Source organism: Prunus persica, chromosome G1, assembly GCF_000346465.2.
Source record: "Prunus persica cultivar Lovell chromosome G1, Prunus_persica_NCBIv2, whole genome shotgun sequence".
Taxonomy (NCBI): Eukaryota; Viridiplantae; Streptophyta; class Magnoliopsida; order Rosales; family Rosaceae; genus Prunus; species Prunus persica.
The window spans coordinates 38,448,620-38,461,059 of record NC_034009.1 but is presented as its reverse complement, the minus strand read 5'-3'; the positions used below and the strand labels follow the sequence as shown (position 1 = coordinate 38,461,059).

Here is a 12,440-nt window from a genome sequence, read left to right as displayed (position 1 = left end):
GAGAAAGATAGAAATACCATCAACTAAGACGACAACCACCCCTTGGTCATTAATAGAAGTGACTCAAAAGTCTCCATTGCTAGAATTATAATTTAGCACCTTTGAAAGCCCTTTGGCTGGCTTCCTAATCCATTAACACTTCCCATGTATAATTTTGGTTTGGCTCCGTTTGGTAGATAAGAAACTGTTGTGCAGAAAAAGAAAAAAAACTGTTTGGGTTTTTAGATGGGAAATATTTTATAAGGTTTGTTCTAAGAACATTTCAGTATTCCTATGTTTAATTCTTGACCCAAACAACAAAAAGGTTTCTTTTTCTTTTCTGTTACAACATAGCCGGCCCAGAAGGTTTTGAACAATTGGAATCATTTCTTATCAAAAAAGGAAAAACAGGCTTTTTGAGAAAGGAATAACATACCAATTCATGTCTTACCAAGCAAGTCTAACAAGGATAAACACATACACCGAGGACAAGCAGAAAAGAGAAACAAAAGGAGAATCACCAGCAACAAAATACTAAAAGCTTAAAGTAAACAATTCCATTAAAACGAGTAGATACTTTATTGTCAACAGAATTCCAATAGCACATGGCTGTAGTACATTTTGAAGTTCTCAACAATGCCATTTCATAGCACAAAACAAGCATCTCATGAAGGTCCTTAAATTTTAAGCTTCCCCATGTTCTGATAAGTTACAAAATCAATCACAACTAGACCACTTTGATGCACTTTATCTCAAAGAATTGTACATTGAACCTAGCAAAGGTGTATTAAGGTTTGTCCTGCTGCCTAACCTAATTACTGATTTAATGAGTCTGAGATGAAAGAAAAACGGATAGCTATACCTGAATATATTATCTACGCGGGGATCCAACGGGGTTGTATATTTGTTCATCATCATGGCCTAGAACCCACTGGGCAGTGGAGACAGTGTTCAACTCTTCATCACATTCAGATGAGTTACAAAAATTCCATATCTTAGAATCTCAGGCAATGGGATAGCAGTATTTAGCTCCAGGACCCTGAGAACGTCAGTATATACAAGGTGGAAGGCTAACCATGATAGTCCTGTCCTGTGATTCCACAACGCACATAGTTTGACAATCACACAACCGCAGAGGTAGTACGGCGAAGATCTGTTACTCCATTGTTAAATTTCCCACTAGTTTGCCTACCTTTGAAACTGCCGTATCTAACAGGCTTTGGCTGAAAGAGAGACAAGAGCATTTTCTCCAAAGTCTGTACTGAATACTTGGCATACTTGCTTGAACTTGCATCTTGCTCAACCAAGGGCCCATAGTTCTGCATGTAGCTTCTGTAAACAGGCACAACCGCCTGCACTATGAGGTGGCATGTCTTCTCTCTTAGATCTTTATCTGACACAATCCAATTTGATTGCCTCTTATACATGTCATCAAAGGCTTCATTGAAGGTTTTTAGCCTCTTTTTGACAAGATCACGGGCGGTGGCACGACCACCTGAGAACAGAATCAGACCCTCCCTACTCAAATGACCAGGAAGCTTCCCCCAGCTATCTCTCAAAAACACTGTGGCATAATAGTCCTTGTACTGTTCATGTTCTTTTAACCAGGCATCCCCCAGCAGAACCCCCAACTTAGTTCCCTTCAGGTGCCTGTACAAATGCCAATGATTGTTCATTGCAAAAAGGTTGGACAAAGAGGCATCCTCATAAGCCTTTATCCATGTCTCCAAATTTATCTCAATGGCTTTAATAATTTCCAAAACCTCATTAATAAGGAGCTTTTCTTGAAACTTCTCATGCTTCCAACTTCGGTCAATGATCAGAACCTGAGTTAATAGTGGCTTATAATCATCCCCAAGCAGTTTATTACAATAATCAGTAATGAAGCTAACCAATTTCGGAACACTCCCATCTGGAGGGGGAGGGTTCTGCCTTTGTAACTGCACCTGAAGAAGAAGCTCCCAGAAAATTTCAGCGGCTCCATCAATTACACTCTTAATGAGATCCCTTGTCAGATTTTGGATTTCAATACATGCTGCTCCTCCAAAAAGCCGGTTGAAGTCCAGTCTCAATTTGTTCAAAGATGCGAAAATATCCAACAACTTCAAAAGCTTTATCGGATCTTTTTTGCTCTCTGTAACAGTTTTCCCAAATTGTAGAAATGCAAGAATACCAGCCTGAGCAGCTATCTTTGCAAAGCAACCCATCCACACATCCAATCCAATCCTCTCAAAAACATCATTGCACAGCTTGTACTCCGCCTCAAACAAGTGTTTCACTGCAAACTCCAAATGCTTTCCCCACTGTGCTATATAGCCCTCTATGCTTTGGACATCATTAAACTCTGCAATTGATATCTCAAGGTAATCCAAATTGAGAGCTTGTAAACTTGCCCTCACATTTGAACTTCGAACTTCAATGTAAATGGATATAAACTTCTCAAGTCTATTATTAGCAATCGATCTTCCAATAATAGCTTGCAACTTCTGGATTACCAGAACAGGTAAGGGTGATGGAGCAATGCAAGCTTGTTCTCCAAGTGAAGATGATGACGACATTGGAAGCGGCACACTGTGTTCCATTAGGAGTCTCCGGAACTCATTTTCTAATTTTTCCAACGCAGCCTCCAAAAGCCCACCATCGAGGTTGGCCTTTCCCTCACCATCTTGCAATTCTCGGAGACCTTTCAATGATTTCTTCAGATTTGAAAGGTACCTATCATCCGCAACCGCATTATCCTCCAAGTACTCTACTATATCCTCCAACCACTGAATTGCCAATCCACAGTTGTCACCCAGAAACCTCAGAGCCTCTTCCAGGCGTTTCAACAACGATAGGTACCCCGGAAGATCACTACGCGGATCTGACAATAGCGATTTCTCGAGTCCATGAACAGCATCAAAAACTTTAAGCACAGATGCAGCAGGGCCAACAGCACGGTTGATATGGCCACCAACAGCGGCGAGGGCTTCCTTGTCTGCACGAATGGGTCGAACCGCAGCTTCAAGAGAGGGTAATCTCTGGTTAATCTCTTCAAATCTGTTTCCTGCTTTCTCTAGAGCCGACCCCAGGCCCTGTGATTTCTGTAAACTTAGCCTCAATGACTTGCTTGCAGATATCAAACTCTCAATGCTCTTATCATTCACCGAATTCGCCATTCAAATCCTAATTAAAAACAAACAAAACCCCAAAATCAAAATCTTTGAAACTCCAAGTCTCACTCAAATTGGGAGCAAAAAGAAAAGGAGCAACTTCAAGCAGCTAAATACAAAAAATTCAAAATTGGGCTTTTCTTATATTCCTTTTTCTGAAGTGAAATTTTCTTCATCTCTCTAGAAATCATCGAAGATCAATCAGGACACAAGTACAAGCACAAAACCTCATCTGGGTCCTCACAAAACAAAACCGACACGCTAAGAAACAGCATAAATCTCACTCAACCCACAACAAGCAAACGAAAGGAAAGCAACCCAGATTTTCTTGAGAGTTAAGAAATACAAGGAATGAATAAGAAGGACTCACTTGAAGCAAAAGAGAGATCCAGTTCACCCGGCCAAGCTGAATCAGATTCTGAACCCGGTATTCAGAGATTCACACACAGAGAGAAACGGAAGAAGGAGAGAGAGAAACCCTAATCGTGAAAGTAATGTGAGAGTGATGGGAAGATAGAGCGCGCTTTTGCAGAGTTCTATTTTTCGCAATGTCCGACGAGAGTGGTGCCAAAGTGCATGACAGTAAGGCAAAACCGCAAACCCTTCTCCCTTGCTTTGTTCTTAAACTCGTTTTAGCCCCTCTCTCTCTCTCTCTCTTATTTTCTCTTGCTGCCAGCCAAAACTCTATTTTTGTTTTTGTTTTGTTTTGTTTTGTTTTGTTTTGTTTGCTTTGCTTTTTATGACTTTTCTTTACCTTTCCTTCTCAGCCTCCTCCTCTTCTTCTCCACTCTGTTAAGTTTGAAAACCCTTTTGGCACACAAGTAGAATCTGACTGCATCAACTCATTCTTTTTTTTTTTTTTTTTTGGTCAGCTGCATCAACTCATTCAAAAGCTAAATTCTACATGATTTAAGAAATCATTAATTTTTTACTTCATTATGAGGGTAGGCTATATGGGTAGGGTCGGGAAAGGATGAAATGAAATTATGAAAGAGGCTGTCATGTCACTGAAAAAAAATAAAAATAAAAATAAAGTCTTAAATTGATGTAATGAAAAAAATAAGTTTGTTTTACATGGGTGGGTTTGGGCAAGAGAAGTTGGAAATTGGGAAATTTGTCCTCACTTCACAAAACTATGACTAGAACAAGTCTTTTCTTTTTTCATGTGATCACATTCTTTGAAACTTTCAAATGATCCTCTTCAACGACTTTCAATCAATGGTTGCTTTTTAACTCTACCAGTGCAAAGTACAGTAGATGGTATAAATATTAAATTCATAATTGAGAGAGAATATTCCACTTTTTGATAAATAATTTTTTTTGGGTATGTGTGCCAGTAAATACAGAAAAATAAACTATTCAATATTCTTGTCAAGAATATATACTTAATTTTGTAAAAATTATGATCGATAAAAGTGATACATGTAACTCGGGCTTCTCAGCTATAAATGTTGTCTTCTCAACTAAAATAATGTGTATAGTCTCCATTCATGGGACCACACATGGAAATAAACTACCGTGCAGGTGAAATAAAGGAGAGGATGGTTTGGAAATTGCCAACTTGGTTATGAATTTCCAGATCTGTTAGCTGGCCTACTAATTATGATTGCACTGTCTCATTTTGTGCCTCTTCTTGCTTGTGCAAGATTGTCAAACCATCTAAATAATTTATATATAAAAGTATATTAAAAATAAACAATTTATGCGACAAATAATTATAGAAAATTCCCAACAGAGAGAGAGAGAGAGAGAGAGAGAGAGAGAGAGAGAGAGAGAGAGAGAGAGAGATGAATGTAAAAGCAGCTTGACCCCATGAATAGCAGGCAACAAAACTCTCCACCAGTGACCAGCGTCAAGAATCACTTTCATTTTGAAAAACACCTCACAAGCTTTGATGGGGAATATTCTGGCCCTACCTCACAACCTACTTTCTCTGGACACCCTTATTCGAATCTACCAAGTGAAATCTTCTATGGACACCCACCCAACTACATTTGCAAAAACACCAAAAGTAATTAGGACCAACATGATAAACTCCAATGGTTTCTTTGGCAGCCATTCATCATAAATCAAAATGTTCCTTTCTTGAATTGAAATTTTGGTTTCGTCAACTCGGTTATTGGTGGCAGCTATGAAAAATGGCTTCAACATATGACCCCAAAATGGCTCCCACTCCATTGCACTAACATCTCATTGCTGATTATTTACTTGCAAATTTCCTCATGCAATATAGCAGCATAAAGTACACGCATGTAGCACATAAAAACTGGAAAATAAAAGTAGAGTAGCAAAAGCTTCTACACAAGAAGCTTGTCCCTAATGGAGTGCAACTCATATGCAACAGCACCAATATCCTTTCGGTCTGCTGGGGATTCAGCAGAACACGCAATCCCAATTCCGAATATCGAACTCAAGCATTCTTTGATTTTCCGAGGTATCACGATGCTGTCACTGGTACCATCTTGAAGAAGCAGTGAATCAGCAACCTCTGTAACTCGCCGATCTAGGAAAGCCATCTTCGCGAAATTATGAAGGTTGAAGCCACCACTAAACATGTCGTCAGTAGGTCTCTTCCCTGTGAACATCTCTAACAAGAGAATGCCAAAGCTATAGGCATCCCCATAAGTTGACACCTCACTTCCCATGCCATACTCTACAATTCAAACATCAAAACTTGTATCAACACAATTGTAGATAAAAACATAGCTGTCTTTGAATTGTTTGAGAGTAAAAAATAGGATGAGGAAATTGTGAAGCATAAGGGATGAGAGAGTATTTACCTGGAGCTGCATAGCCAACTGATCCTCTTACCCCAATGGAACTAGTTTGATGATTTTCTGACACATTGCTGGTTAGTTTCGAGAGAAATTTTGCTAGTCCAAAGTCAGAAACATGGCCAGTCAGTTCCTTGTCCAAAAGAACATTGCTTGGCTTGAGGTCACAATGAACTATTTGTGTCTCACAATGATTATGAAGATAATCCAAAGCACAAGCAACATCCATGACAATGTCCAGCCTCTGAACAAGACTCAAATTCTTGGGTGAAGTTGGATGCAGCCACTCCTCTAAGCTTCCGTTTTCCATGAACTCGTAAACAAGAGCCTTGAAATCATTACCGCGAAAATCAACACTTGGAACACGCGGTTATAATCTTGGCAAGATTTCGATGCCTGATATTTCTTAGCGCCTCACATTCAGCTAGGAAGCTCTTAGAAGCTCCTTGGCGTGACAGATTAAAAACTTTAATGGCAACAAGTTGAGGTGACCTATCAGGATCATCAAGAACTCCTTTGTACACAGATCCAAAGCTACCAGAACCAATCAAATTATCTGAAGAGAACCCATCAGTAGCTTTTAGAAGAGTAGTATATGAGACTTGCAGATAGAGTTTGCCAGGTTGGCGCTTGATGATGCAGTTTTTTTTCCTTTCTTTCTTAGCAAGCAGAGATATAAAGGGACAAAAACCAGAGCTATTCCTAGAAAGGCAGAGACTATGGAAATTATTAATTTCAATCTAGGAGGCAGTCTTCTTCTTCCCTTGGACTCTTTGGAGCTGCAGTTGGGCAGCCGGAGACTAGCAACACTGCCGCAGAGCCCGATGTTTCCAATAACAGAAGTTGCACTAGCATTTTTAAAAACACCTTCAGTTGGAACTGCTCCCCAAAGTTCATTGAAAGATAAGTTCATATTCTTCAAGAAGTCAAAGCCCTCTAAAAACCTAGGAATTTCGCCAGAAAAATTGTTGCGAGAAAGGTCTAAATCTTGAATCCCTCTCAATGAAGCCATAGATGAAGGAATTGTCCCATTGAAGAAGTTGCCCTGCAAGTGTAGGACTTCTAAACCCAAACAACTACCAAGGTTACTGGGAAGCTCTCCATATAGCATGTTATCAGAAACATCCAGTACACCTAGGCTCTTTAGCTTTCCAATCTCCACAGGAAGGGAACCAGTCATGTGGTTTCTGGACAAGTCTAGAGAAATGGATAAGGAGGGGAGGCCAAAAACTTGGCGAGGTATTGCACCGTCAAGGTTATTTTGGGAAAGATTCAATCGCAGCAGCCTGAGGCATTGCCCTAGGCTTGAAGGGATGTTGCCTTGAAGGTTGTTTTCTTGCAATTGGAGATAGGTTAGCATGGTTAAATTTCCTAGAGAGGATGGGATGCTCCCTGATAATTTGTTGTGTCGAAGACTCAACAGCCCTAGACTTGATAACTTTCCAATGTCCCTGGGGATGCTACCTGTGAAGTGATTATTTCCCAAATTCAATATTTCCAAGTTGATCAGGTTCCCAATCCCAACTGGGATGTTTCCATGTAGTTGGTTTTCTTGGAACCACAGCCTTGTAAGCTCTGTTGTGAGATTGGATATTGATGGTGGCAGAGTGCCACCAAAATTGTTAAGGTCTAAATACAACCGCCCTAACTTTGTGGCATTGGTCAAGTCTGAGATGAAGCTCAAGTCACCATAAGTACCACTTCCAAGATAATTTTGGTTAATACTGAAGTGTTGAAGCTTATGAAGGTTTCACAAACTCGGCACTTGCCCAGATAATTTGTTCTCTGCAACAATAAATCTGGCTAAATGTGTGGCATTGGATATTGACAGAGGAATTGGTCCGGTAAATCGGTTCGTAAAACAGTGAAAGTTTTGGAGATTAGGAAGAGTTATTCCCAAGTCTGAGGGAAGACTCCCTTGAATTTGGTTTATTGAGACAGAAAAAGTAGTAAGAGCAGAGAGGTTAAAGATCGAGGGAGGGATGGTGCCAGACAATCTATTCAAATCCAATGCCAAAAATGTTAAATTTTTCAATCTGCCTAAAGAACTAGGTATGCTTCCCAACAAGTTATTGCTAATTGCAGCAAGCCTCTCAAGAGATGAAAGGTTTCCCAAGGAAGGAGGGATCTCTCCTGTTAAATTAATGAACTCTAAAACAAACATTCGAAGCCTGGACAAGGCGCCCAGCTGTGAAGGAATTTTACCCACTAAGCTGTTGCGACCAAAACGAATAAAGTTGAGATTGAAGCAATTGGAAATGTTGGTAGGGATAGGGCCACTGAGTGAGTTGTTGTGTAGAGATAATACTTGCAGCCTATGCAAACGCCCAATTTCAGCAGGGATTTGTTGGCGAAAGCTGTTGCCTTGGAGGAGAAGTTCCCTTAGGAAGCTTAGGTTTCCAATGTGTGGGGATATGGAGCCCACCAAGTTTTGGGACCCTAAGTTGAGCACAGTGACCCTTTGATGATGCCTTTTGCTGCAGGTAACGCCATGCCACATGCAAAAGTGGATGGATTCATTCCATGAACTCAAGACATGATGAGGGTCTTCCTTTATTTGAGCTTTGACGGCCAGCAATGAAACCCTATCCCTCTCATTTCCTTCCAATAGTCCCAACCTATGGGACTCCATGGATTCGGAACGGTCCGAATGCATAAAGCTCCAGCAGCAGACAAATGCATTGAAAAGTGTGCATACTATGATCAATAATCTCACAACCAAAACCTTCATTCTGGGGGATCAATAAGTCACAGAAAAACTTGAATTTAAGTTTTCTCTAAAACGTGACGTGTGTTGTCTGTCTAGTTAAAATATAATTAATACGTGTTACCAGGGGCGGCCCTGGGGTGGTGCAAGTGGCGCCACCGCACAGGGCCCCCGAAAATTATTTATATTATATATATATTAATATCATATGAATCGTATATATAGTATAGCGTTTGGATATTTGCACAATAGCGTGTTTAGGAGAGTTGGATGGAGGCCATCTCTCTTTGGCAAAAGGGCCCGAGTTCAATGCTCCTTGATGTCGTTCTATATATTACATGACTTATTTTATTAAATTATTATCATGTTGATGATTGGTTGTATGAGAATATAGTTTGTAGAAATATTTATCTATTTCTTGTTGGGGTTTTCTTCCAGGTTATAGGGTTTTGGAATTTTTCTTTGTAATCTAAACATGCCACCTACTAGAAAATACGTTTATGGATATACAAAACGGCTTAGAAAAAGAAAAATCGAGGAATTGACTCAATCTCAAAGAGGAGCTCTTGATAGATTCATTGTTAGAGAATCACATGCTACAATTGATGAAAATATTTAAATTTTTATGAATTTGATTTCTGATTGTCATTGCATATTTATTGATGGTGAATTTTAGTTATAAAAAAAAATTGTTTATGACATTAAGTTATGGCAAATTTTTATAGTATTTTCGTATTAGATTATGCGATGCCCCAATTTAAGTTTCGCACAGGGCCCTCAAAATCTCAGGGATGGCCCTGCGTGTTACAAAATATATTCTGAAGAATTACCTCCAGTTATGTGTCGACGATGGATAATGAGTATGCCGTCGAACTGGGGATGATCGATTCTTGTTAAGCCACCTTCTCCACTGTAAAGCCAGTGAAATTATGTTTTGTTCAATTTGAGAGATGGGTTGTGAAATTGCTTACTTGAGTTCAATTTGGGGCATGGAAAGCTAAATTATAGGAAGTTTAAAGTCAATGGTCCACTTGCTGCCTAAGACTGTTGTTATTTTTTTTTCAGCATGATGGTTCTTGGTTGTGTATTTAGTAGTTACTAGGAAGAAGAACATTTAAGGCATAGGCTTCACTTTTCAAGTCCACGTAATTTGATTTTTTAAGGTTCCGTTTGATAACTATTTTTATTTTAATTTTTTGTGTTGGAGTATAAAGGAAAATGAGAGTGAGAATAAGAGAGAAAATGAGATTGAGAGAGAGAGAGAATGAGAGGGAGAAGTAACAAAAGTAAAAACAATTTGAAATAGATTTCAGTTTTTTTAGTTTTTATTTTCACTTTTGTTACTCCTTCCTCCCATCATCTCCTCTCATCTTCTTTCTCAATCTCATCTCCATTCTCATTTTCACTTCCAATCTCCCTCTTTTTTGTCTATACTTTATCACCAAAAATATAAATTAAAAAGAGTGCTGCTAAATGAACCCTAAAATTAACTGAGTGTACCATATTACCAAACTATTTATTGAATTACTAATTTACTCTAATATAAAATGATCAAAAAAGATATATTGAATTGTGAAATAAATATAATTTTAATAAGGACACCCTACTCACCATATCCAACCCTAATCAAACAAATAAAAACCCAAAATTGTTCAAATTGACACATTTTAATGTGAAGAACAAAAGTTCCATTAAAAAAAATGTGAAGAACAAAAGCTTTAGAAGAAATTAAAATATGACGTGGCAAATTAGATGTGATATTAGTGTATTATGGTGTATTAAGGGTATTTTTGGTAGTTAAATAGAGTGTACTTTGTTAATTTTACATTTTGATTTAAATGTTAGGGTGTACTTAGATCATAGTTAATTTTAGGGTTAATTTTAGGTTTCTTAGGGTGTAGTAAAATTGAAATGATTATAAAAAATTGAAAAAATAACAAACCAGCAATACCGTGACCTAAGTCACCACCCCACCCCACCCCACCTGCGGCACCCTCTGATACATACGGCGAGCTTGACGTCATTCCCCGCCTACTTCTCTGAATGAAGAGTATACCACTGTGGAGACAAAGGACACCATCCCCAGACAACTCTCTGTTTTGGTAGGAGGTTCATTTTCCTTCTTCTCTTCTGCTTCTGGCCCACACGGAAACTTACAGAGACGTCGAGTTCAAGCCTTCCTTGTCAAACGCAAAGACCTGGTCCTAATTTTTGGGTCTTGGTCTTATGATGATTTTGTGGTTTCATTTCATTTCCTGGAGTATTTTCTCATGCTAACGTGTATTTGACTAAATCAAGGCCCAAACACTTGTCAAACGCAAAGACCTGGTCCAGCACCATGAGCGTGACCCAGCTTCATTAACAAGTTTCATGCTATTCTTACGCCCATTATTTCCAATTCAACCCCACACGCACGCATACATAAAAAAGACACTAACAGTGAGCTTGGACGAGGAAATTTAAAAGTATAGGAATTTGTAAAGTTTCTTGTTTGGGTAACGTATTTAAAATACAGAATTTAACCTTTATTTGTAAAGTTATCTTTTTTTTAAACTCAATCTCTCTTGGAATTTTAAAAATAACGACTTTTAGATAGAATTATAAGTTGAGATTTATGACCTCCAAATTCCATATTTTTTTCCACGCGAAATTTTTAATTTTCTATGTTTTTTTTTATTTATCCAGACACTCGAATTGGTTTTTTTAGATTTTCTGACTTTTGTCAAAATCCCAAGTTGATCTCTCTCATCCAAATGCACTGTAACTCTCTTGAAAGCTTCTACAATGAGGGGGTAAAAGTGAGGGGTTCAATTCAATAGCCCAATAATAATTATGCACTAGATTAAAGAACTCTTCACTTTTAAACCTCATTATAGCCTCCTTGAACTCTCATTATTTAGTGAGTATTTGATAATTGAAAAAATAGATAAGCTAGTATTTTATTCAAATTCTAGAGCCCACTCCTCCCTTGACGCTACCCATCACATAGAGTTCAAGCAGCTGTGTCAAATGAAATTAAACTTGACCTCAAAAAAGCAAGGTACCATTTCATAGAGTTCAATTCAAGAAGCTATGCCAAATGAAATCAGGGTTGTGAACTTGACCTCAAAAAGCAAGGTCACTACAATACCCCTACGTTAAAGCACTTTCACCTATTTGTCATTGTAAAGGGTAAGGGTAAGGGCAAGGCAAGGGCTGTTGCTATTCACGTGAATAGTGGCAGTCCTTGTAAAAAGCTTGTGGTGTTTCTACTCATTGTCATGGCAACCACTATTCACATAAGATATGATGAGAGAAATTTGTATAGAGTTTTGGTGTGGGAAGTGAAGAATATGACTAAGTATTTATTTTTTTAAAATTCTGAAATTTTTAGTATTTTTGTTGTTGCTGACGTCAGCAAACTCAGGCAACAGCCCATGCTATTTTTGTCTTTGGGCTGGCTTGGTTTGCTTAGACCCAGCTGCTGCCCTGGCAACTTAGGCCCACTGGAACTCCAAAACCTCACTTGGGCTCCGTCATGCCCTGGCAAAGGGCTGTTGCTGGAACTGCTCTTAGGGGAGAGGTTATCCTTCTCTGACCCCGCTTGTTAGTGTTATAGGATAGCTCCCCATTCAAGTAAGTCATTTTCCCGCTAGTTAGGAGAGAAGTAATCTTTGGATTCTTAAGTAGGAGGGCAGGGAGGAAAGCACGATAGGAGGCATATACTCTTCAAGGGCGAAAAACCAAATAAATTGCGAAAATCGTTTAATTCACACCTAATTGGTTTAGCTGAGTTACATAGAAGAAGAAACTAAGTACATGGTTTAACAAACAGAACCAAACCGCCCG

General features: G+C 38.8%; 1 protein-coding gene and 1 pseudogene across 1 annotated transcript; both read right to left on the bottom strand.

Annotated features, from left to right (window-relative positions):
* LOC18791368 (exocyst complex component EXO70A1) lies at positions 515–4,304 on the bottom strand. The gene is made up of 2 exons (XM_007226913.2): positions 3,502–4,304; positions 515–3,144 (listed from the first exon to the last, which is right to left on the bottom strand). The coding sequence occupies exon 2, from the start codon at positions 3,135–3,137 to the stop codon at positions 1,101–1,103; it is 2,037 nt and encodes a 678-aa protein (XP_007226975.1). The 5' UTR covers positions 3,138–3,144; positions 3,502–4,304; the 3' UTR covers positions 515–1,100.
* LOC18789412 lies at positions 5,429–8,537 on the bottom strand (annotated as a pseudogene).

Excerpts from the sequence above, each read along its gene's own strand:
- LOC18791368 (XM_007226913.2), bottom strand. The coding sequence starts at position 3,137 with ATGGCGAATTCGGTGAATGATAAGAGCATTGAGAGTTTGATATCTGCA.